This window comes from Hyperolius riggenbachi, chromosome 1 (genome assembly GCF_040937935.1).
Source record: "Hyperolius riggenbachi isolate aHypRig1 chromosome 1, aHypRig1.pri, whole genome shotgun sequence".
NCBI lineage: Eukaryota > Metazoa > Chordata > Amphibia > Anura > Hyperoliidae > Hyperolius > Hyperolius riggenbachi.
This window is the reverse complement of record NC_090646.1, coordinates 299,997,092-300,019,534: the sequence shown is the minus strand read 5'-3', so window position 1 is coordinate 300,019,534 and position 22,443 is coordinate 299,997,092. Positions and strand designations below refer to the sequence as shown.

General features: G+C 47.4%; 1 protein-coding gene across 5 annotated transcripts in view; it reads right to left on the bottom strand.

The window, feature by feature from the left end:
* Positions 1 to 22,443, bottom strand: part of IL12RB1 (interleukin 12 receptor subunit beta 1) — a 485,568-nt gene that overhangs the window by 187,836 nt on the left and 275,289 nt on the right. For all 5 annotated transcript variants that reach the window (XM_068233781.1, XM_068233782.1, XM_068233779.1 and 2 more), the window contains one exon: positions 8,966 to 9,047. In XM_068233781.1, the coding sequence (XP_068089882.1) occupies positions 8,966 to 9,047 (82 nt within the window). The remainder of the gene's footprint in view (positions 1 to 8,965; positions 9,048 to 22,443) is intronic.

Here is a 22,443-nt window from a genome sequence, read left to right as displayed (position 1 = left end):
AAATCCATAGTCTCTGGTTAGGAGTACCAATTATTTTATTTTAGTGTCTGAAAGAAGTACAATTTTTTCACACGCTTTTAGACCCTAAAAATCATATTACTAGATAGGTCTGCGGCAGCCCTGCACATTACACACCTCCCACGGATCCAGCTTGGGATTAGCGCTTGGAGCTGAGGTGTTCTATCCCGAGCCTGACTCGGGGTTACCGCTAAGGAGGTTAAAGCACACCTGAAGTGAAAGGAATATGGAGGCTGATATTTATTTACTTGGCTGTTCTGCTGTTCATCTGCCTCTAGTACTTTTAGCCATGGACCCTGAACAAGCATGCAGATGTTTCTGGCTAAAGTTTGGCTGGATTAGCTGCATGCTTGTTTCAGCCATGTGATTTAAACACTATTGCTGCCAAATACATCAGCAGTGCAGGTAAGCAACTGATATTTGTAACGATTGGGGAATTATATCCGTGGTCAGCGCTGACACTGCGGAAATCCTCCACAAGCGTATAAAAATGACAGAACCCAGCTTGGGTGCAAAGCACCTGTAGAGAGAAAGTGAGCAAAGAGACAGAATGTATGTAACCTAGTGTTTACTATCTGCCTGCTCTCCCCAGCCATCCTCAAATCTCTCCACACACTACATCCCCCTGCTGTCAGCAATATGCTGTACATTTCACCATCCCTCCTATCCACTCCACAGCTCGCCTCTCATGAGATTTTCTTGTATTTACAATCTCACCTTCCATGTCACACTACGTCGAAATATAAGTCTACACCGCAACTTCTGCTCCGCTATATCTGCCTACTCCTCCTCCTTGTTTCACTTAACCCTGGACCCCCACTCCCCCCTGCTAATCACACTGTTTGCAATAAATCAAATTTCCCTCCCTCTTACTGTAACCTTATTAATATTCCACTCCTTCCCCCTACACCCCCTCCGATCTCGGCTGCCCTCTGGAATGCCCGCTCAGTCTGCAACAAACTGCACTTTATCCATGATCTTTTCATTTCCAATGCTTTCACATTCTTTGGGATCACTGAAACCTGGCTGACCCCTTCTGACACAGTCTCACCAGCCGCCCTCTCCTATGGAGGTTTCCACTTTAGCCACACTCCTAGAGGTGGGAATAAGCATGGTGGTGGTGTGGGCATTCTCCTCTCAGATAAATGCTCCTTCAAGCCTCTCACTCCTATTCCCTCTCTCTCCCTGCCATCCTTTGAAGTCCATGCAGTCCAACTATACTCTCCCTTGAACCTCCAAATTGCAGTTATTTACCGCCCTCCAGGCCCTGCTTCTGTTTTTTTGGATCATTTCTCTGCCTGGCTTCTCCAGTTCCTATCCTCTGACATCCCTACCATCATCATGGGTGGTTTTAACATTCCTATTGACACCAATAATACTGTCTCCAAAAAACTTCTATCACTCACTCCCTCCTATGGCTTGTCTCAGTGGTCCTCTACCTCAACCCACACTGGGGCCATATGCTTGACCTTGTATTCACTCGTCTCTGCTCTGTCACTGACTTTACTATTGATCCACTACCACTCTCTGATCATAACCTACTTAGCTTCTCTCTCTCCTCTTCTTTTCCTACCACCCTGGCACAAGCACGCTCACATACTCGAAAAAACTATCGCAATCTAGACATTTAAACTGTCTCTGATGCCCTGGCACCTCTCCTCACACAATCCTTCACTGACCCAGACTCGGCTGCTATACACTACAACAGCTCCATTACAAAAGTCATGGATGACTTCACCCCCCTCGTCAATGCCCGCCCTCACCGTGTCTGTCGCCAACCCTGGATGACCAAAACCACTAAACAGTTAAAAAGATGTTCTAGAGCAGCTGAACGGCGCTGGAGGAAAAGTAACACAGGTGAAGACATCATCTTATATAAAATTGCCTTGAACAACTTCAGAAACGCACTCTCTGTGGCAAAAAAAAGTCCTATTTTTCTTCCCTAATATCCGCCCATTTACACAATCCAAAACGCTTGTTCAGCACCTTCAACTCTGTTCTCCAACCCCCTCCTCCTCCTCCTTCATCTTGCTTATCAGCTGAAGAATTTGCAACATACTTTACTGATAAAATTGACAAACTCAGAAGTGAATTCTCCATGCAGCCCTCAAATCCCACCTCCACACCTCTCATTGACTGTTCTCTAACTGCCTTCTCTCCACTCTCTGAACACTCTCTTTCCTCTATAATTGCCAAAGCTAATCTAACCACCTGTTCTTTGGATCCTATTCCCTCCCATTTCATTCCGCAGCTATCCTCATCTCTCTTGCCTGCACTAACAACGCTATTTAACCTTTCCCTCTCTATTGGCATCTTTCTGTCCCCACTCAAAAAAAACTGTTGTGACACCACTACTTAAAAAAACCTTCTCTAGATCCTACCACACTTGCCAACTACCGCCCAGTGTCACTTCTCCCATTTGCATCCAAACTACTTGAACGCCATATACATGCAAAATTAAGCCATTATTTATCTGCTAACTCCCTACTTGATCAGTTCCAGTCTGGTTTTCGCTCTAACCACTCCACGGAAACAGCCCTTACCAAAGTGGCCAATGACGTTCTTACAGCCAAATCCAAAGGTCAATTTTCCATACTCCTCCTTCTTGACCTGTCATCAGCATTTGATACTGTCGACCACACCTTACTCCTACAAATACTTTCAAATGTCGGAATAAAGGGCCTTTCTCTCACATGGTTATCTTCCTACCTCTCTGGAAGGTCCTTCACAGTCTCCTACTCAGATCAGATCTCTTCTCCTAATGCTTTGACTGCCGGGGTTCCCCAAGGCTCTGTCCTTGGTCCCCTCCTCTTTTCCATCTACATGCATGGTCTTGGTGATTTAATCAACTCATTCGGGTTTCAATACCACCTCTATGCAGACGATACACAACTGTACCTCTCTGCCCCAGACCTTAACTCCCTCCTTAAACGTGTTCCTGACTGCTTGTCTGCTATATCCTCCTTCATGTCCTCTCGCTTCCTAAAACTTAATATGAGTAAAACGGAACTAATAATTTTTCCACAGTCTCTGTCCACCTCCCTGCCTGAAGTAACAATAAATGTTAATAACACTCCCATAACTTCAGTTCCCAAAGCTCGGTGCTTGGGGGTGATATTCGACTCATCTCTCTCTTTTATTCCTCATGTTCACTCCATAACCAGCTCCTGCCATCTCCAACTCAAAAACATATCTCGCATCCGTCCCTTTCTCACTCAAGACACAATTAAAATGTTAATACATGCTCTCATAATTTCTCGTCTGGACTACTGCAACGTACTACTTTGTGGACTACCGTCTAACAAACTGGCCCCGCTTCAGTCAGTACTGAACTCAGCTGCTTGTCTCATTCATCTTTCTTCTCGATCTTCCTCTGCCGACCCTCTTTGTCAAGCTTTTCACTGGCTGCAAATTAACCAGAGGATTCAGTTCAAACTCCTAACCCACAAAGCTCTCCACGATCTCTCTCTCTCTACGGTACATATCCTCACTAATCTCCAGATACAAACCCAATCGCAATCTCAGATCGGCACATGATCTTCTGTTGTCCTCCTCTAGAATCAACTCCTCACCATCACGTTTACAAGACTTCGCACGCGCTTCACCCCTCCTCTGGAATGCCCTCCCACAACACATCCGTCACTCGCCAACCTTTGTTACCTTTAAACACTCTCTAAAAACACACTTGTTCCGACAAGCATATGCTCTACCTTAGGCCACTTCCCTTTGTACTAAGACCAAATTCTAAACACAAAGCCTCTATATATTTGCTGCATACTACCCCCCCCCCCCATTCCCTTTAGATTGTAAGCTTGCAAGGGCAGGGCTCTCTCCCCCTTTTGTGTCTTGGTAACCATTATACATTTTATTCATCATGGTAATTTTATCACTGTCATTACCAATTCTGTAATTTGTATTTTGTATCATTCTTTGTGTTTGGTCACTAATTATGTATCTTGTATATTGGTGTACACCATTGTCTGTATTATTATGTACCCCATGTTTGTTTCTTACTTTGTAAAGCGCCACGGAATATGTTGGCGCTTTATAAATCAATAATAATAATAATGTGTGTCCACTAATCTAGTCGCCACCCGGCGACGGTGAACACACAACAGCGGAAACCAAGTGGGAATGCAATCGCAAGAGTGGCGATTGCCAATAGTAACACAAGACCAAGTAAGACAGAGCACGAGTGTAGCAAGATAGACACAGCAAATAATGATCAGAACGCCAAGGAAAATAACAAATGCACTCGCTAAGCGCGGTCGCTGCGCGAAAAGCGCAACAGCGACAAAGCACGCTAATGGCGCGGTCTCCGCACGAAAAGCGCAAAAGAGACAAAACACGCCAACCCTAACTATCAAATTAACCTAGAAACACAAACAAACAAATAACAGAAACGCTTGCTAATCGACTGCCTTACCTCAGGCAACAGCAAGCGTTTGCTCCAGACAAACAGACAACAGGAACAAGTCAGATTGGATCCACTGCTCCTCCTCAAGAGCAAGTGCGATCCCAACAGACAAAACGATTCGCTAACGCCAACCACTGGCGACAGCGCAATCGCAAGAACAGGACACGACAGAAAAGGCAGTACAAATATACACAATCCTGACTGCACTAAACAGGAATGCAAGGAGCACTCCCAAAGGGTATCTACTCTAAGCTAGCAATAGTAACCAACAATGAGCAGAGGGCTGAGACTCCAGGCAAGTTAGCAGGAACAAACCATCATGACCAGCAAGGAATTCTGGGAAGGAATGGCATTTATACTGCAAGCCATCAACGGAAGCAGCTAAGCAATTTGCATGACAAGTAGATGCAAATTCCTCACCAGCAGAGCAACTCTGCAACTTGCAGAGTGAAGACAGGTCTCTTTTCCAGAGACCTGCAACACTCAGACCTAAAGAATGGTCAAAAAGCTGTCTGCCTGTGCAGACAGCTGAGCAGATCATTACAATATTGTATAAAAGGAAATAAATATGGCAGTCACAATAAGCATCTAACTTCAGGTTCCCTTTATATAACCAGGGATATAACTAATATCTGTAATCTTCAGTGCTGAAATGAAGAGATGACATTTCATTATTTAAGCAACAGGGCAGTTTCACCTTAAAGTGTACCCGAGGCAGATGCAAACAAAAAAGATAGATACTTACTTACGAAGTGGTGAGATATGTGTGCAAGCTAGTGTTGTACCTTATTTTCACTTTGAACTCAATGGATGTACAGTATGTCTTTCTTTTCAAGCCAAATAACTATGTAACTATGTGGTAAGCCTCTGGATACTCCAGATTCTTCCTGTGTCCTCCTTGCCCCCAGCATTGCCATACGCAGACATATTTGACATGAGCTTATCAGATATGTTGTCGTAACTGTGCTCACCCCCATATAAAGCAAACTGCAGCGAGTCCCTGTGGAATAGGCCTAGTCAGGTCTATGTTGCCGGTGCACAATCCCTCTGTGGGTCACCACTCCACACACGGTTCAATGTAGTAAATACGAAGGAGGCACTCAATTGGCTTCAAACTTGCGTTTTATCAAATCCCAGTAATACACGACATGTTTTGGGGCATATCCCCTTCATCAGGTGTACATACATTGAATGGCACACAGTGAATAAATACATACTTCTAACCACCACACCCTAAATTGGACCACCTTCATCTTTTCAGCTGACAAGTCAGCTGATCACTGACATCACACAGTCCAAAGTCTTGTTAACCCCTTAGGGCACTGATCAGAGGCATTACTATATCCGTCTACCTCGGTAAACCTGATTAACAAATCAAATTACTGCATCTTAGGTAAACCTAATACAGACAATACTGCGAAAAACTTCTGTTGCAAATATTTGGACCACAGATCCATCTTACCACCCTCCAACCGACACCCCCAACCAATCACGATGGTGTGTGTCCCATTAATACCTGGGGATTGGAGAGAGAGAGAGAAATTAAGTCAGTAACACATAATACAGCATCATAAAAAACATTTCAAGCTGAACATTTCATTCATCCCCTTGGGGTTGATGGACTCCAACTTTCTCATCCACCGGGCCTCCTTCTGTAGGAGAATCCGGTCTCTGTTCCCACCTCTCTGCAGCGGTGGTACGTGGTCCAAAACTAGCCATCTTAACTGTGACACCCTATGTCCGCATTCAAAAAAATGTCGGGCTACTGGGGTGTCACAGCTTTTTTCTCCTGGCTTATAACCACGAATGTCACCCTTATGCTCCTGAATCCTAGATTTTACTATTCTGGTGGTTTTACCCACATAGAACATCCCACAAGGGCATTTCAAGGCATAAACAACAAACATGCTGTTGCATGTATACATTGAGTTAATCTTTATTCTGACACCAGAGTATGGATGTTCAACATAAGCGCCTTTTATAATTGCATGGCAGCAATTACACTCCAAACAGGGAAAAGTACCCCTTTTCCCTGTCAGATCACCAATACATTGTTTCCTGGTTGACAGATCAACCCTGCTCACCCTGTCACGTATTGTTTTACCTTTCTTGTAGGAGAATAAAGGTGGCTCAGTGAATAGCATTCCAAAACTTGGGTCATGCTGAAGTATGGGCCAATACTTCATAACGACCCCCTTAACCGCAACAATCTTTTAAGAACGGACAGTTTCCATAACTCCGCAGTGGTGAAAGGTATCCCTGAGGGGCAATATCTTAGGGCAAGGAGAGTCGCATCCACAGACCATGGATACAGAGTTGCTGCAGAACGGATTACTAACAGATTTCTAGAGAAGGGGTACAAGAAAGGTGAGCTTGAGAAAGTGGAGAAGGAGGTGGCTCAAATCTCAAGAGATAACCTATTGAATAGTAGTAGACAGCGGAACAACCAGAGTAAAAACAAGATTCCGTTCGTGCAGACATTCTGTAAACAGTCTGGAATGATTAAGGGGGTCGTTATGAAGTATTGGCCCATACTTCAGCATGACCCAAGTTTTGGAATGCTATTCACTGAGCCACCTTTATTCTCCTACAAGAAAGGTAAAACAATACGTGACAGGGTGAGCAGGGTTGATCTGTCAACCAGGAAACAATGTATTGGTGATCTGACAGGGAAAAGGGGTACTTTTCCCTGTTTGGAGTGTAATTGCTGCCATGCAATTATAAAAGGCGCTTATGTTGAACATCCATACTCTGGTGTCAGAATAAAGATTAACTCAATGTATACATGCAACAGCATGTTTGTTGTTTATGCCTTGAAATGCCCTTGTGGGATGTTCTATGTGGGTAAAACCACCAGAATAGTAAAATCTAGGATTCAGGAGCATAAGGGTGACATTCGTGGTTATAAGCCAGGAGAAAAAAGCTGTGACACCCCAGTAGCCCGACATTTTTTTGAATGCGGACATAGGGTGTCACAGTTAAGATGGCTAGTTTTGGACCACGTACCACCGCTGCAGAGAGGTGGGAACAGAGACCGGATTCTCCTACAGAAGGAGGCCCGGTGGATGAGAAAGTTGGAGTCCATCAACCCCAAGGGGATGAATGAAATGTTCAGCTTGAAATGTTTTTTATGATGCTGTATTATGTGTTACTGACTTAATTTCTCTCTCTCTCTCCAATCCCCAGGTATTAATGGGACACACACCATCGTGATTGGTTGGGGGTGTCGGTTGGAGGGTGGTAAGATGGATCTGTGGTCCAAATATTTGCAACAGAAGTTTTTCGCAGTATTGTCTGTATTAGGTTTACCTAAGATGCAGTAATTTGATTTGTTAATCAGGTTTACCGAGGTAGACGGATATAGTAATGCCTCTGATCAGTGCCCTAAGGGGTTAACAAGACTTTGGACTGTGTGATGTCAGTGATCAGCTGACTTGTCAGCTGACAAGATGGAGGTGGTCCAATTTAGGGTGTGGTGGTTAGAAGTATGTATTTATTCACTGTGTGCTATTCAATGTATGTACACCTGATGAAGGGGATATGCCCCGAAACATGTCGTGTATTACTGGGATTTGATAAAACGCAAGTTTGAAGCCAATTGAGTGCCTCCTTCGTATTTACTACTCACCCCCATATACAAGTGCAGCTGTACTGCACCTGCAAGAGTATCGCAGTGCCTGTCCAGTAAATTGGAGTCACTCATCCATGAGCAGCTCGATGCCTGTGCAGGCGTGATTGTACTCCTGCTTGTGCAGCATGGCCATGCTTGTGCATGAAGAGAAGCACAGTCGTGAACCTCCAGAGCATCCCTGGCAGTAGCGGTGGTCTTGAGAAGTGGAGACCACTTCTATGGAGGGTCCAGAAGCTGAGTATGTACTGTTCATCCTCCCAGCCAGTTGGGAGCAGGGTGAGCAGAATGATGGCTCACCCTGCTGCCGCTGAAATTCCATGCGCCGTTAAAGTGACACTTAAGTCATCCCAAAAAGAAGAAGTTTTACTCACCTGGGGCTTCTACCAGCCCCCTGCTGCCATCCTGTGCCCTCTCGATCAGATGCTCCTGTCCCCCGCCGGTCAATTCCGTTTTCGGCGACATGCTCGACAGGCCTGGGAACGCAATAGCCTGTCGGGCCTGTTGCAGAAAACGGAAGTGGCTACTGGCGGGGGAAAGGAGCATCTGATCGAGACTACGAGGGCACAGGATGGCTGCAGGGGGCTGATAGAAGCCCCAGGTGAGTAAAACTCATTTTTCTTGGGTGACTTAATCATCCCTTTAAATACTATTCCCCCTCCAAATCATAGAAACTTGGAGGGAGAAGTAATTCAGGGTCTGGCTATCGCCGGCCCCCGAATTACATTTTAAATCCTGTTGCACCACAATAGGCATAGTGCAGGCTAGAGTGCGCACTGAGACAGCAGCTTTTCTGTTCGCATCTGCCTTGGGTTCTCTTTAACCTGTAATTATTATTAGAATTTGGCCGAGATATACATGCAAGTTAAAATACCTGTTTAAGATTTTTTTTATAACAGTACCTTTGCAAAGGGGCAAAATGGTGTCCTGCATTAGCCAGTCATAACAGTTTGGTATTTTGCTGCTTTGGTTTAGGTCACACTCCTAGGAGAGACACAGACATCTTCATGTTTTCCATACACACAGAAAAAAATATACACATAGCATATGCAAATGTTCTCATTGAAATGTTACCATACAGTGCTGGTGCTATAGCAAATAAGACTGCAACATTTTTAAACACAGCAGGTTATTTTATTACAATTGTAATCAGAAATGTAATATAATCTGCTTACTTTCTTTGAATAATGTAAGCCACAAAATAAATCTCCTTATGCCATTTCATCCACTACATTAACCTTTTCTGCTTTACATGCAAACTTTACTTCTCCCTATTATTTCGTTTTAGGCCAGTGTTAGAATTGTTGGATGCTATGTACCGCATCTCACTGTAGAAATGGGGCTTCATACGACCCTGAGCCACGGTGCAGCGACAAGGTCATATTCATATGTCCACACCCTGGTTAGTGACATGTTCCCTGCTGGGCAGGAAGTATGTCACTGGGGTTCCCGTCGGTCCGCTCACACAGATCACGCTGCACTGCGCTCCCGACGTGCACACTGCCTGCGTCGTCCATTGACTTGCATTTTTGCATGATCTGTGCAGTAATCACGATTCATATGGTAACGCGCTGCATTCTTTGCTCCGGCATTGCAGTAATTTGGGTAATTCTGTTGTACCACAATGCATCACGTGTATTTTGCAAGTCTCCATAGATTTGCATGTCCCTTTCGGCCGAGAAGAGTACATTGGTGCAACGCACTGTGGCCAGTGTGCAAGTGGCCTCCATAGTTTTCTATGAAGAAAAGACCTTAATTAATACAAAATGCATAATCACATGAACAACAGTCCACAGTGAAAACAGCGTATGGTAGATTTGCATGTTATACAGAAAACAAGATCTGGTAAAGTTTCCAGTTATTGCACGCGTTTGTATGCGTTAATAAACTCACTATTATTTAAGAGGGAAACCTGAATAGTTAAAGTGGATCCGAGATAAACTTTTACTCATTGCATAATTGTGCCCTTAAATATAGTTAATAGGGCGTTTCTCAAACCAAATACTTTTTTTGTGTGTGTGTTAATACCCTAATTCCCTATAAACTAAACAAGCCTCACCCACAGCTCCTTCAGTGCCGAGGCATGCTGAGTCACATGTAGCAAGTGCTCATGGGAGCTCAAATTTGGGAGGAGGAGGTTTTACCCAAAGGAGAACCTGGCGTTACCAGCCAGAGATTTCAGAGGCAAGGGGGAAGGGGGGGGGGGGAGAAGAGAGGAGTGGCGTTCTCACAGGCAGAGGGGTGGAGATGCAGAGCAGCTTGCCTGTGTGTAATGACGACAAGCAGAATATAGCTACTCTCGTATCACAGGAAGGAATAATCATATACTGTTGAAGCTGTTTGCAACTAGATTTGCTGTGTAAACTATCTAAACTTTAGTTAAGATATATAGGCAAGTTACTTGTTATAGTTAGTTTTTCATCTCGGATTCACTTTAATAGTTGCATAATGACATAAACCAAATACTACTGTATGTGTGTGGGCATTTCAGGCGGTCTTACACGGCCATGGTATGCTTTGCCGATATTCAGCGGAGAAACAACTTGCCGGTGAGATGCTTGATTTGCGATAGCCCGACTCGCTGGAATTCAACGCTCCTGATGTTCAACCGCCTGCTACAACAGGAGAAAGCCGTCAAACAGTATCTCTACAACTATAGTCAAAGGACATGCTCTGGGGACATGGGGATGTTCTGGCCAAAGTACTGGACACACATGCGAAATTCCTGCAGGCTCATGCGGCCATTTTAGGAGGTGAAAAACATGGTGAGTCGCAGTGAAGGCGCCATCAGCGACTTGATCCCATATGCTTTCTTCCTGGAGCATGCCGTGCGTAGAGTGGTGGATCAAACTGTGGAGGAGCGTGAACAGGAACAGGAGTAAGAGTTGTGGGATCAATTCTCAGTAGAACCAGATGATTCCTCAACACCTGCGATAGCACAGAGGTGGGAGGAGGAGGAGGAAGAGTCGTGTGGGGAAGAGGAGTCAGATGATAAGGAAGGTGGTTTTTTGGAGGAGGAGGAAGGGGAGGTGGAAGAATAACTGCAGAAGCATCGCAGGGGGCTTGTGCTGCTCAACTTTCCCCTGGTATTGTTCGTGGCTGAGGGGAGGAGGAGAACTTACCTGACATCACTGAGGAAGAGCACGAGGAGATAGATAGTACGTCTGCATCCAAATTTGTGCAGATGGCGCCTTTCATGCTGTCCAGCCTGTTTAGGGACCCCCGTATAAAAAAACTCAAGGAGAATTAGCTGTACTGGGTGGCCACGCTACTAGACCCTCGGTATAAGCACAAAGATGTTTCCAAATCACCAGAAGGCAGAAAGGATGCAGCACTTGCAAAACAAGCTGGCAACTATGCTTTACAGATGTCACAGCACAACGGAATAAAGGTACCATTGCCAGTAATCCTTCTACCATGTCCACACAGGCAAGGACATGACGCTCCAGCGATCTCATGGTGATCTCTCGCCTTAGCCCTTCCGGATCCACCAACGCCTCGATCGGCAGGTAGCCGACTACCTGGCCTTAAGTGTGAATGTAGACACTGTGAGCAGCAATGAACCCTTGGACTACTGTGTGCGCAGGCTTGACCTGTGGCCAGAGCTGTCACAATTTGCCATCTAACTTCTGTCTTGCCCTGCCTCAAGCTTCCTGTCAGAAAGGATCTTCAGCGCAGCTGGAGGCATTGTTACTGAGAAGAGAAGTCGCCTAGGTCATAAAAGTGTTCAGTACCTCACCTTTATCAAAATGAATGAGGCATGGATCCCGGGGGGCTACTGCCCGCCCGAAGACTAAGTCAGTCCCCACACACAGCATCTCTGCCTGCACGCCATGTGACTGGCTGCCTGCCCCAAGACTTATGGTGGCCACTAATGATCCAATCTTTTTCATCCAGTCTTACCAAATCTATGTAGTTTAGGGGTAAATTGAGCAGGGGTGCTCGGATACCCCTTTTCAAAATCTGAATTGATCCAGATACCCAAATATCCAGATCCGGATCGGATATCCGAATCCGAACTTTCAGATATCCGCGTTCATGCGGATATCCAAACGCATTATCCAGGCGGATTCAGATATCCGGATAGAAAAAATGGAAGTGCCCTTTAAATTGCATGTAGCATCATTATTTTTTAAAGGGGAAGACATCAGGACTAGGTTCCAGGAAGTGGTCGTAGTGCAGCAGTTGGGGCCTCCCCACAACTGGGACAGCACAGTCACCTCCAAAAAAAATTACACAGCAATTGTGTTTAGATAGTTCACCATGGCACTTGGTGGTACCACGGCTCAGTAAAAATGTTTTTAACCAGGCTTATGATGATTTAAGACGGAGCCTGGAGGTTGTGGTGGTAAAGGGTGGTAAGGCAGGCATAGTGATTTCCAGTCACTTCATTTCCCCCTCTTGCCAACAACAGGGGCCAGGAATTCACCAACCACCCAAGCCTGATTTATTTTGAGGAACGTCAGTCTGTCCACAGACTGGGTGGACAGACGAGAACGCTTCTCAGTTACCACGCCACCGGCCGCACTGAAGCACCTTTCGGACAGCACGCTGGAAGGGGGGCAAGCAAGGACTTCCAGGGCATACTGCGCCAGCTCGCTCCAAATATCCAGGTGCTTGACCCAGTAATCCAAGGGGTCCAAAGGGGTGTCGCTGTCAAGCCCGCTGTAGGACCACATGTAGTCTGCCACCATCCTGGTCAGGCGCTGGTTCTGGCTTTGATAGCCACATGCTGCTGCAGGCACCTCCTCAGTTGGCAGCTGTACCGGCATGGCGTACAGTACCTTTGTGAGAGATAGCAGGTTTGATGGGCGCCTGCTGCTGATGGAAGCAGGCACTTGCTGCTGTGCTGGCTGGACTGTGACAGCAGGGGGGTGGGAAGTCTGGGGGAAGGCTTCCTCCAAGCGCCGAACCAGGGACCGCTGCAAATCCATCATTTGGCGCACAGGGTCTCCTCCTGCAGGCAGAAACTGATGCAACTTCCCCTTCTGCCATGGGTCCAGCATCAGGGTGATCCACATGTCCTCCCGAGCACGCATCTGCTTGACCGTTGGGTCACTGCGCAGGCACTGCAGCATGTGCGCTTCCATGGGGAAGAGGTATGCCATCTCGGCTGACACATACTCGTCTTCATCACCCCCAGTGCTGTCCTCCTCCTCTGATTCCTGAGCCTCCCCCTGCTCTCTCCACCCCCGCACCACTGCAGCTGCACTCGGCCGTGCCCCCTCATCTTCAAGGTCAGGGACCTCCAACTCCTCCAAGTCCTCCAACTGCAAGTCCTCAACCTCCTCCTCCTGACGTACAGAGGTGGACTGTGAAGGTTGGTGCTGCTGCTGCTCCTGCTGGATCAAGGCTGCCTCTCCCACTTCCAGCAGAGCATCGAGGGCCTTCTCCAGCATGCACACCATGGTCACCCACTTACAAAGCGACGCACAGTCCCGGCTGACCATGTTGGTGGCCCCCAGTAAGAGTGCCAGCACCAAGCACACCAGCTGCATTTTTTCTCACTCTGCATTGAGGATGATGCCTGGGAGGTGGGTGGTGGCGGTCCCAAACTCATTGGCATCCGCGGTGGCTCTGGCCAGGAATCGGTTGACAGCCTGCCTCTGTTCATCCAGACGTTCCAACATGGCCATGATCTATGTCTATGATCAGACGATGTTGTGGCAGGTTCAGCTCCTTCTGCACGCCTTCCAGGACCACTGAGGCACCACCCGAGTGGCGGAAATAACCCACCATTTTCCGAGTCGCTTTCAAAAGTTGGTCCATCCCCTGGTGGGTGCTCAGAAATTTCTGCACCACCAGATTCAGGACGTGGGCCAGACAGGGGATGTGGGTGAGGTCTCCCCGGTGGATGGCAGCAACACGTAATGATGCATGACGCCATGTTCGCACCCAAACGGCATATATAAGCTGGCTGAGAGCAGCATTCAGTGCTGTTGTATTGCAGCAAGTTCTGGGTGCTCTCCCGTGACGTGACTTACTGTCTGCCTGTTTTCTGCTATGTTATTGACCCTGGCTCGTCTGACTACCTGATTTGGCTTTGACTCTGGCTTTGTACAACTACCCGCTTCGTTGCTGACCTTTGCCTGTCTGAGGACCTTCCCTGTTGCCGAGCCCTTGCTTGTACGAGAACCACCTCTTTTGCGACCCGGATCTGTCTGAGAACCCGCCAGGGGCGTTCCTAGGGTCCTTGGAGATCGGGGGCACCTGTGGGCACAAGGCGGGCCATAGGTGGGCAAAAATTGGCGTGACCATAGTGAGTGGGCGTGGCCATGGGTGGGGCCACATTTACATGAACTTAGCAGTGGTGTAAGCTACAGATAACGGGCCTGCCCATCAAAATATTGGATGGAGCCCCATGTCCTTTATTTAGATAGATTACAATCAGTATAGGCATAGATCAAAGATGTACAGGGAGTGCAGAATTATTAGGCAAGTTGTATTTTTGAGGAATAATTTTATTATTGAACAACAACCATGTTCTCAATGAACCCGAAAAACTCATTAATATCAAAGCTGAATATTTTTGAAAGTAGTTTTTAGTTTGTTTTTAGTTTTAGCTATTTTAGGGGGATATCTGTGTGTGCAGGTGACTATTACTGTGCATAATTATTAGGCAACTTAACAAAAAACAAATATATACCCATTTCAATTATTTATTTTTACCAGTGAAACCAATATAACATCTCAACATTCACAAATATACATTTCTGACATTCAAAAACAAAACAAAAACAAATCAGTGACCAATATAGCCACCTTTCTTTGCAAGGACACTCAAAAGCCTGCCATCCATGGATTATTCAGTGTTTTGATCTGTTCACCATCAACATTGCGTGCAGCAGCAACCACAGCCTCCCAGACACTGTTCAGAGAGGTGTACTGTTTTCCCTCTTTGTAAATCTCACATTTTATGATGGACCACGGGTTCTCAATGGGGTTCAGATCTGGTGAACAAGGAGGCCATGTCATTAGTTTTTCTTCTTTTATACCCTTTCTTGCCAGCCACGCTGTGGAGTACTTGGACGCGTATGATGGAGCATTGTCCTGCATGAAAATCATGTTTTTCTTGAAGGATGCAGACTTCTTCCTGTACCACTGCTTGAAGAAGGTGTCTTCCAGAAACTGGCAGTAGGACTGGGAGTTGAACTTGACTCCATCCTCAACCCGAAAAGGCCCCACAAGCTCATCTTTGATGATACCAGCCCAAACCAGTACACCACCTCCACCTTGCTGGCATCTGAGTCGGACTGGAGCTCTCTGCCCTTTACCAATCCAGCCACGGGCTCATCCATCTGGCCCATCAAGACTCACTCTCATTTCATCAGGCCATAAAACCTTAGAAAAATCAGTCTTGAGATATTTCTTGGCCCAGTCTTGACGTTTCAGCTTGTGTGTCTTGTTCAGTGGTGGTCGTCTTTCAGCCTTTCTTACCTTGGCCATGTCTCTGAGTATTGCACACCTTGTGCCTTTGGGCACTCCAGTGATGTTGCAGCTCTGAAATATGGCCAAACTGGTGGCAAGTGGCATCTTGGCAGCTGCACGCTTGACTTTTCTCAGTTCATGGGCAGTTATTTTGCGCCTTGGTTTTTCCACATGCTTCTTGCGACCCTGTTGACTATTTTGAATGAAACGCTTGATTGTTCGATGATCACGCTTCAGAAGCTTTGCAATTTAAAGAGTGCTGCATCCCTCTGCAAGATATCTCACTATTTTTGACTGTTCTGAGCCTGTCAAGTCCTTCTTTTGACCCATTTTGCCAAAGGAAAGGAAGTTGCCTAATAATTATGCACACCTGATATAGGGTGTTGATGTCATTAGACCACACCCCTTCTCATTACAGAGATGCACATCACCTAATATGCTTAATTGGTAGAAGGCTTTCGAGCCTATACAGCTTTGAGTAGGACAATATGCATAAAGAGGATGATGTGGTCAAAATACTCATTTGCCTAATAATTCTGCACTCCCTGTATACGCACATACAATTTTGATTGGTCATTCACTGACCAATTTTACCACCCCCATGCAGTAAGTGGGCCAACAGACAATGAATTTGATGAACAGAGCTAAAACTGGCTAATCACATATTGAAAGTAGCAGGGATCAACACACACTGCAGCTAGTTTACTATCAGTACAGGCACAGAGTAACAGCTTATACTGTACATACTGGAGGCAGCAGAGATCAGCACAAACTGCAGCTAGTTTACTATCAGTGCAGGCACAGAGTAACAGCTTATACAGTACATACTGGAGGTAGCAGAGATCAGCACACATTGCCGTTAGTTTACTATCAGTACAGGCACAGAGTAACAGGTTATACTGTAGACACTGTACACACTGGAGGCGGCAGGGATTAGCACACACTGCAGCTAGTTTACTATCTGAACCGGCACAGAGTAACAGCTTATACTATACATACTGGAGGTAGCAGTGATCAACACAGACTGCAGCTTTGTTACTATCAATACAGGCAAATAGTAACAGCTTATACTGTACATACTGTATGCAGCCTGAGATTAGCACACTGCAGCTAGTTTACTATCAATACAGGCACAGAGTAACAGCTTATAATGTGCATACTGGTGGTAGCAGCGATCAGCACACACTTCAGCTAGTTTACTATCAGTACAAGCTCAGAGTAACAGCTTATACCGTACATACAGAAGGTAGCAGAGATCAGACACACACAGAGGACAGGGCACAGACAGACACCCGCACACAGGATGGGGGGGGGCAGACACACACTAGGGCACAGAGAGAGGTAAACAACAAACACAGGATGGGACACGGAGGCATACACACGCAGGCACAGACAGAGGCACACAACACATACTCACAGTTTCCATACTACCCCAATTTAGAACACACACACACACACACACACACACACACACACACACACTATATCACCCTTCTCTGCCCACACACACTGTTCACAGCACAGCATACACCAGAGGGAGGGGGGAGATAGGGGGACCAGGGGGAGGGAGAGAGAGTGAAGGGAAAACACCAGAAGAAAAGCAAGACGACTGAAAGCCAGATGGAGTATACTACCTCCTCCTCCTCCTCCATGCAGTCTTCAAGACGCTGCCGCTGCATCCTCCGGGCTGGCTCTGGCTGTAGTCTGTGTTTTCCCCTCTTCAGTCTGCTCTGCAGACTTGCTCCATCGTTGTTGGCGTTGCTGGGCTCCTCACAGAACAGGCACAGCCACCCGCCAGTTAGTCAGCGCTCCTGGAGTCCTGGGCACAACGTGGGCTGCAGAGCCGCATCCTCCCCACCTCCCCAGACTTGCTCAATCGTTCCTGCTCTTCAGTGCTGTGAAGTGCTATGGTGCCCGCAGCCCTCCTGTCACTACATTCTTGTGGCTGCACGCTCCTGTTCCCCATCAGCCTCAGCAATACCGCGCGCCGCATTAAAACTTGCTGAGAGACAGAGCTGCAGCGTGGGCCGAGTGACGGAGGTTACAGGGAGAAGGGGCAGAGCGGCTTGCATACTGACCAGGAGGTGGAGCAGAGAGCGGTGGCGTCATAGCAACAGACGCCGCCGCTTCCTTTCGGGGATACAGGTGCCCTGCATCACAAGTCCAAAGGTTCGTGGCACCGTGGGCGAGATCCGTAGCACGTGCTTCGGATCTTTAGCCCTAGCAACGCACCTGGAACCCGCTCTGTTGCCAAACCATCACTTGTCTACGGAACTACCTGGTTGTCGAGTCATTGCAGTACCAGGCTCGACCTGTGGGAGTGCTCCGGATCATCTTCAGTCACACCAGTGGTCCTGCAAGCACTCCTGCCCCTTGTTTACTGGAGATTCCTGTTTCCAATCCAGGGACTGCAGTTGACGAGTCGCAAGAGTTGCTGCCCTCAGCAAATCTGTCTCCAGCATCTGAGGTACGTGACACTCTGAGGCCTCTGGGGGTCAGCCAACTCCTCTCCTGCTCTTGGAGTTTTTCCAGGACGTGGTCTGCCGTCAGCCTGTGCTTCCCTAGGCTGACCATCTCCAGCAGCACTTGGCAGTGGCGCAGAGGCGGCCTTAGAGTACGCGGGGCCTGGGGCGAGTGCTAGAGACATATGCTACACACACACGCTGTGGAAACACATGCACACACTGTGGAATCACACACTCTGTATAGGTTAGATAGGTAGGTGCCTGCAGTATAGGTTAGATAGGTAGGTACCCCCAGTATAGGTTAGATAGGTGCCTGCAGTATAGATTAGATAGGTGCCTGTAGTATAGATTAGATAGGTAGGTGCCCCGCAGTATAAATTAAATAGATAGGTAGGTACCCTAGGTACCCCGCAGTATAGGTTATAGGTGCCTGCAATATAGATTAGTTAGGTAGGTACCCCATAGTATAGATTAGATAGGTGCCTGCAGTATAGATTAGATAGGTGCCTGCAGTATAGATTAGATAGGTAGGCGCCCCGTAGTATAGATTAGATAGGTAGGTGCCCCGCAGTATAGATAGGTGCCTGCAGTATAGATTAGATAGGTGCCTGCAGTATAGATTAGATAGGTGCCTGTAGTACAGATTAGATAGGTAGGTGCCCCGCAGTATAGATTAGACAGGTGCCTGCAGTATAGATTAGATAGGTAGGTGCCCCGCAGTATAGATTAGATAGGTGTCCCGCAGTATAGATTAGATAGGTGCCTGCAGTATAGATTAGATAGGTAGGTACCCCGCAGTATAGATTAGATAGGTGCCTGCAGTATAGATTAGATGTGTGCCTGCAGTACAGATTAGATAGATATGTGCCTGCAGTACAGATTAGATAGGTAGGTGCCCCGCAGTATAGATTAGATAGGTGCCTGCCTGCAGTGCATGTTAGATGGGAAGGTGGCTGCAGCGGTGGGGAGAGCGGGCATAGTTGTTAAAAACTCACGTTTCTTCCTCTGATGCTCACAGCTTTCATCTCTTTCCCGGCATCTGTGTATTGGTAACAGCGCCCCCTGGGATGACGTGACCGCATGTCACCACAGGGGGCGCTGTTACCAATACACAGATGGCGGGACAGGAAAGAGAATGAAGCTGTGAGCATCGGAGGAACAAACGTGAGTTTTTAACTACTTTGCCCGCTCTCCCCACCGCTGCAGAGAGTGGGGCCTCTTCAGGCACGGGGCCTGGGGCTATTGTCCCACTTGCCACCCCTAAAGGCCGGCTCTGCAGTGGCGGGCCTTCACACTGCTGCTGAGGCGGGGGCATTTGGTGGAGAGTGGAACCGGACCACAGGAACCTGCTGCACTTTCCCTGACACTGCTGCGAGGTGGCACCACCCACTGGGATGATGAGCATGCTGTCCCCTCCTCATCCCCTTCCACCAAACTGATCCAGTGCGCCGTGAAGGACAGATAGCGGCCTGTCCCGAACCTGCTGCTCCAGGAGTCCATGGTCACATGGACTCGCTCACCCACCGCATGATCCAGCCCACGCTCCACGTTGGCCATCGCGAAGCGGTGCAGTGCTGGGATGCCATGCGTGAGAAGTAGTGCCGGCTGGGTATTGGCACGCATGTCGCTCCCCTCCTGCACAAAGGAGTACGGGAGGAGCTGGGAAGACATGGCCCATGCAAGCAGACCGTTCAGCTGGCGGATGCGATGGCTTCTGGGAGGCTGACCCCTGACCACAAAGGACTCGCTCAGCAGGGTCTGTTGACGTTTTTGGGTTGCACACGAAGAGAAGGAGGGAGCAGAGGAGACCGCTGAGGTCTGGCTGCCTGAACAGTAGTGCTGCTCGGATACCATTTTTCACTATCTGGAACTAATTCGGATCCGGATACCCCTCTATCCGATCCGGGTCGGATATCTGGATTCAAAATTTTCCAATCCGAATCGGATATCCGACCCCAGTATCCGGGGTATCCGGCCGGATTCAGATATCTGGATAGAAAAAATGGAAGTCCCCTTTAAATTGCTTTAAAAAGGGTTTTTAGGGTCAATGGGGCAAGTATCATCATTGTTTTGCAAGGGGGAACACTAATTGATGATGTGGGGACTTAAAATCCCCCCCCCAAAAAAAAAATAGCTGTCAATTAACATCAGGCCTTGGTTCCAGACTGCGGTCATGCAGCCCACATTGTGGCCAAAGTCCAACGTGCAAAGTGCCAAGTGCCACGTGCAAACACGTGCAAAGTGTCATGTGCAAAGTGCCAAGTGCAAAGTGTCATGTGCAAACACGTGCAAAGTGCCACGTGCAAAGTGCCACGTGCAAAGTGCAAAGTGCCACGTGCAAAGTGCCAAGTGCCACCTTCAAACACGTGCAAAGTGCAAACACATGCAAAGTGCCATGTGCAAACACATGCAAAGTGCGAAGTGCCACATGCAAACACATGCAAAGTGCCACGTGCAAAGTGCCACGTGAAAAGTGGCACTTTGAAATTTGCACGTGGCACTTTGCACGTGTTTGCACGTGGCACTTTGCACATGGCACTTTGCACGTGGCACTTTGCACTTTGCATGTGTTTGCACGTGTTTGCACTTTGCACATGGCACTTTGCACATGTTTGCACTTTGCACGTGGCCCTTTGCATGTGTTTGCACATGTTTGTGCTTTGCACGTGTTTGCACTTTGCACGTGTTTTCACGTGGCACTTTGCACTGTGCACGTGGCACTTTGCACGTGGCACTTTGCACGTGTTTGCACTGTGCACGTGTTTGCACTTTGCACATGTTTGCACGTGTTTGCACGTGGCACTTTGCACGTGTTTGCACGTGGCACTTTGCATGTGATACCCAGATATCCGATCCGGGTCGGATATCTGGATCAAAAAAATTTCAATCCGAATCCGGGTCGGATATCCGACCCCAGTATCCGGGGTATCCGGCTGGATTCGGATATCTAGATATAAAAAATGGAAGTGCCCTTTAAATTGCTTTAAAAAGGGGTTTTAGAGTCAATGAGACATGTATTATCATTATTTTGCAAAGGGGAACACTAATTGATGATGTGGGGACTTAAAATCTCCCCCCCCAAAAAAAATAGCTGTTAGTTAACATCAGGCCTTGGTTCCAGAATGCGGTCATGCAATTCACATTGTCCGAAGTCCAACGTGCAAAGTGACATGTGCCAAGTGCAAAGTGCAAACAAGTGCAAAGTGCCATGTGCAAAGTGGCAAGTGCGAAGTGCCATGTGCAAACACAAACAAAGTGCCACGTGCAAAGTGCCACGTGCAAACACGTGCAAAGTGCCAAGTGCAAAGTGCCAAGTGCCACGTGCAAACACATGCAAAGTGCCACCTGCAAAGTGCCACGTGCAGGCAAAGTGCCACGTGCAAACACGTGCAAAGTGCCACGTACAAAGTGCCATGTACAAAGTGCCACGTGCAAAGTGTCGCGTGCAAAGTGCCACGTGCAAACACATGCAAAGTGCCACGTGCAAAGTGCCACGTGCAAAGTGCCACGTGCAAACACGTGCAAAGTGCCACTTTGCACGTGGCACTTTGCATGTGTTTGCACTTTGCACATGGCACTTTGCACGTGTTTGCACGTGTTTGCACTTTGCACGTGTTTGCACGTGTTTGCACTTTGCACATGTTTGCACTTTGCACATGTTTGCACGTTTGCACTTTGCACGTGGCACTTTGCACATGGCACTTTGCACGTAGCACTTTGTACATGTTTGCACGTGCTTGCACTTTGCATATGCTTGCACTTTGCACGTGTTTGCACTTTGCACGTGTTTGCACTTTGCATGTGTTTGCACGTGTTTGCACTTTGTACGTGTTTGCACTTTGCACATGTTAGCATGTGGCACTTTGCACGTGTTTGCACATGGCACTTTGCATGTGTTTGCATGTGCTTGCACTTTGCACGTGTTTGCACATGTTTTCACTTTGCCTGTGGCACTTTGCACCTGTTTGCACGTGGCACATTGCACGTGTTTGCACATGTTTGCACTCTGCACGTGGCACTTTGCACATGTTTGCACGTGGTACTTTGCACGTGCTTGCATGTTGCACTTTGCACGTGGTTGCACGTGTTTGCACTTTGCACGTGTTTGCACTTTGCACGTGGCACTTTGCACATTTTTGCAGGTGGCACTTTGCACATGGTTGCACGTGGCACTTTGCACGTGTTTGCACGTGGCACTTTGCACGTAGCACTTTGTACGTGTTTGCACGTGGCACTTTGCACTTTGCACGTGGCACTTTGCACGTGTTTGCACTTTGCACGCCATAATCACAATTCCAGAACGCCATAATCACAATTCCAGAACGCTTCTATTATTTGCTAAATGACTTCCTGCTTGAAGCTTTACTATTCTCAACAAAGCATGGTGTATTTTATCAATACACTAGGCATCTGGTCTTCAACCAGTGCAGGTGGGGGTGGGGGGAACAACATGCAGATTCTTAAAAGCAAACCTGAGTCTAATCATA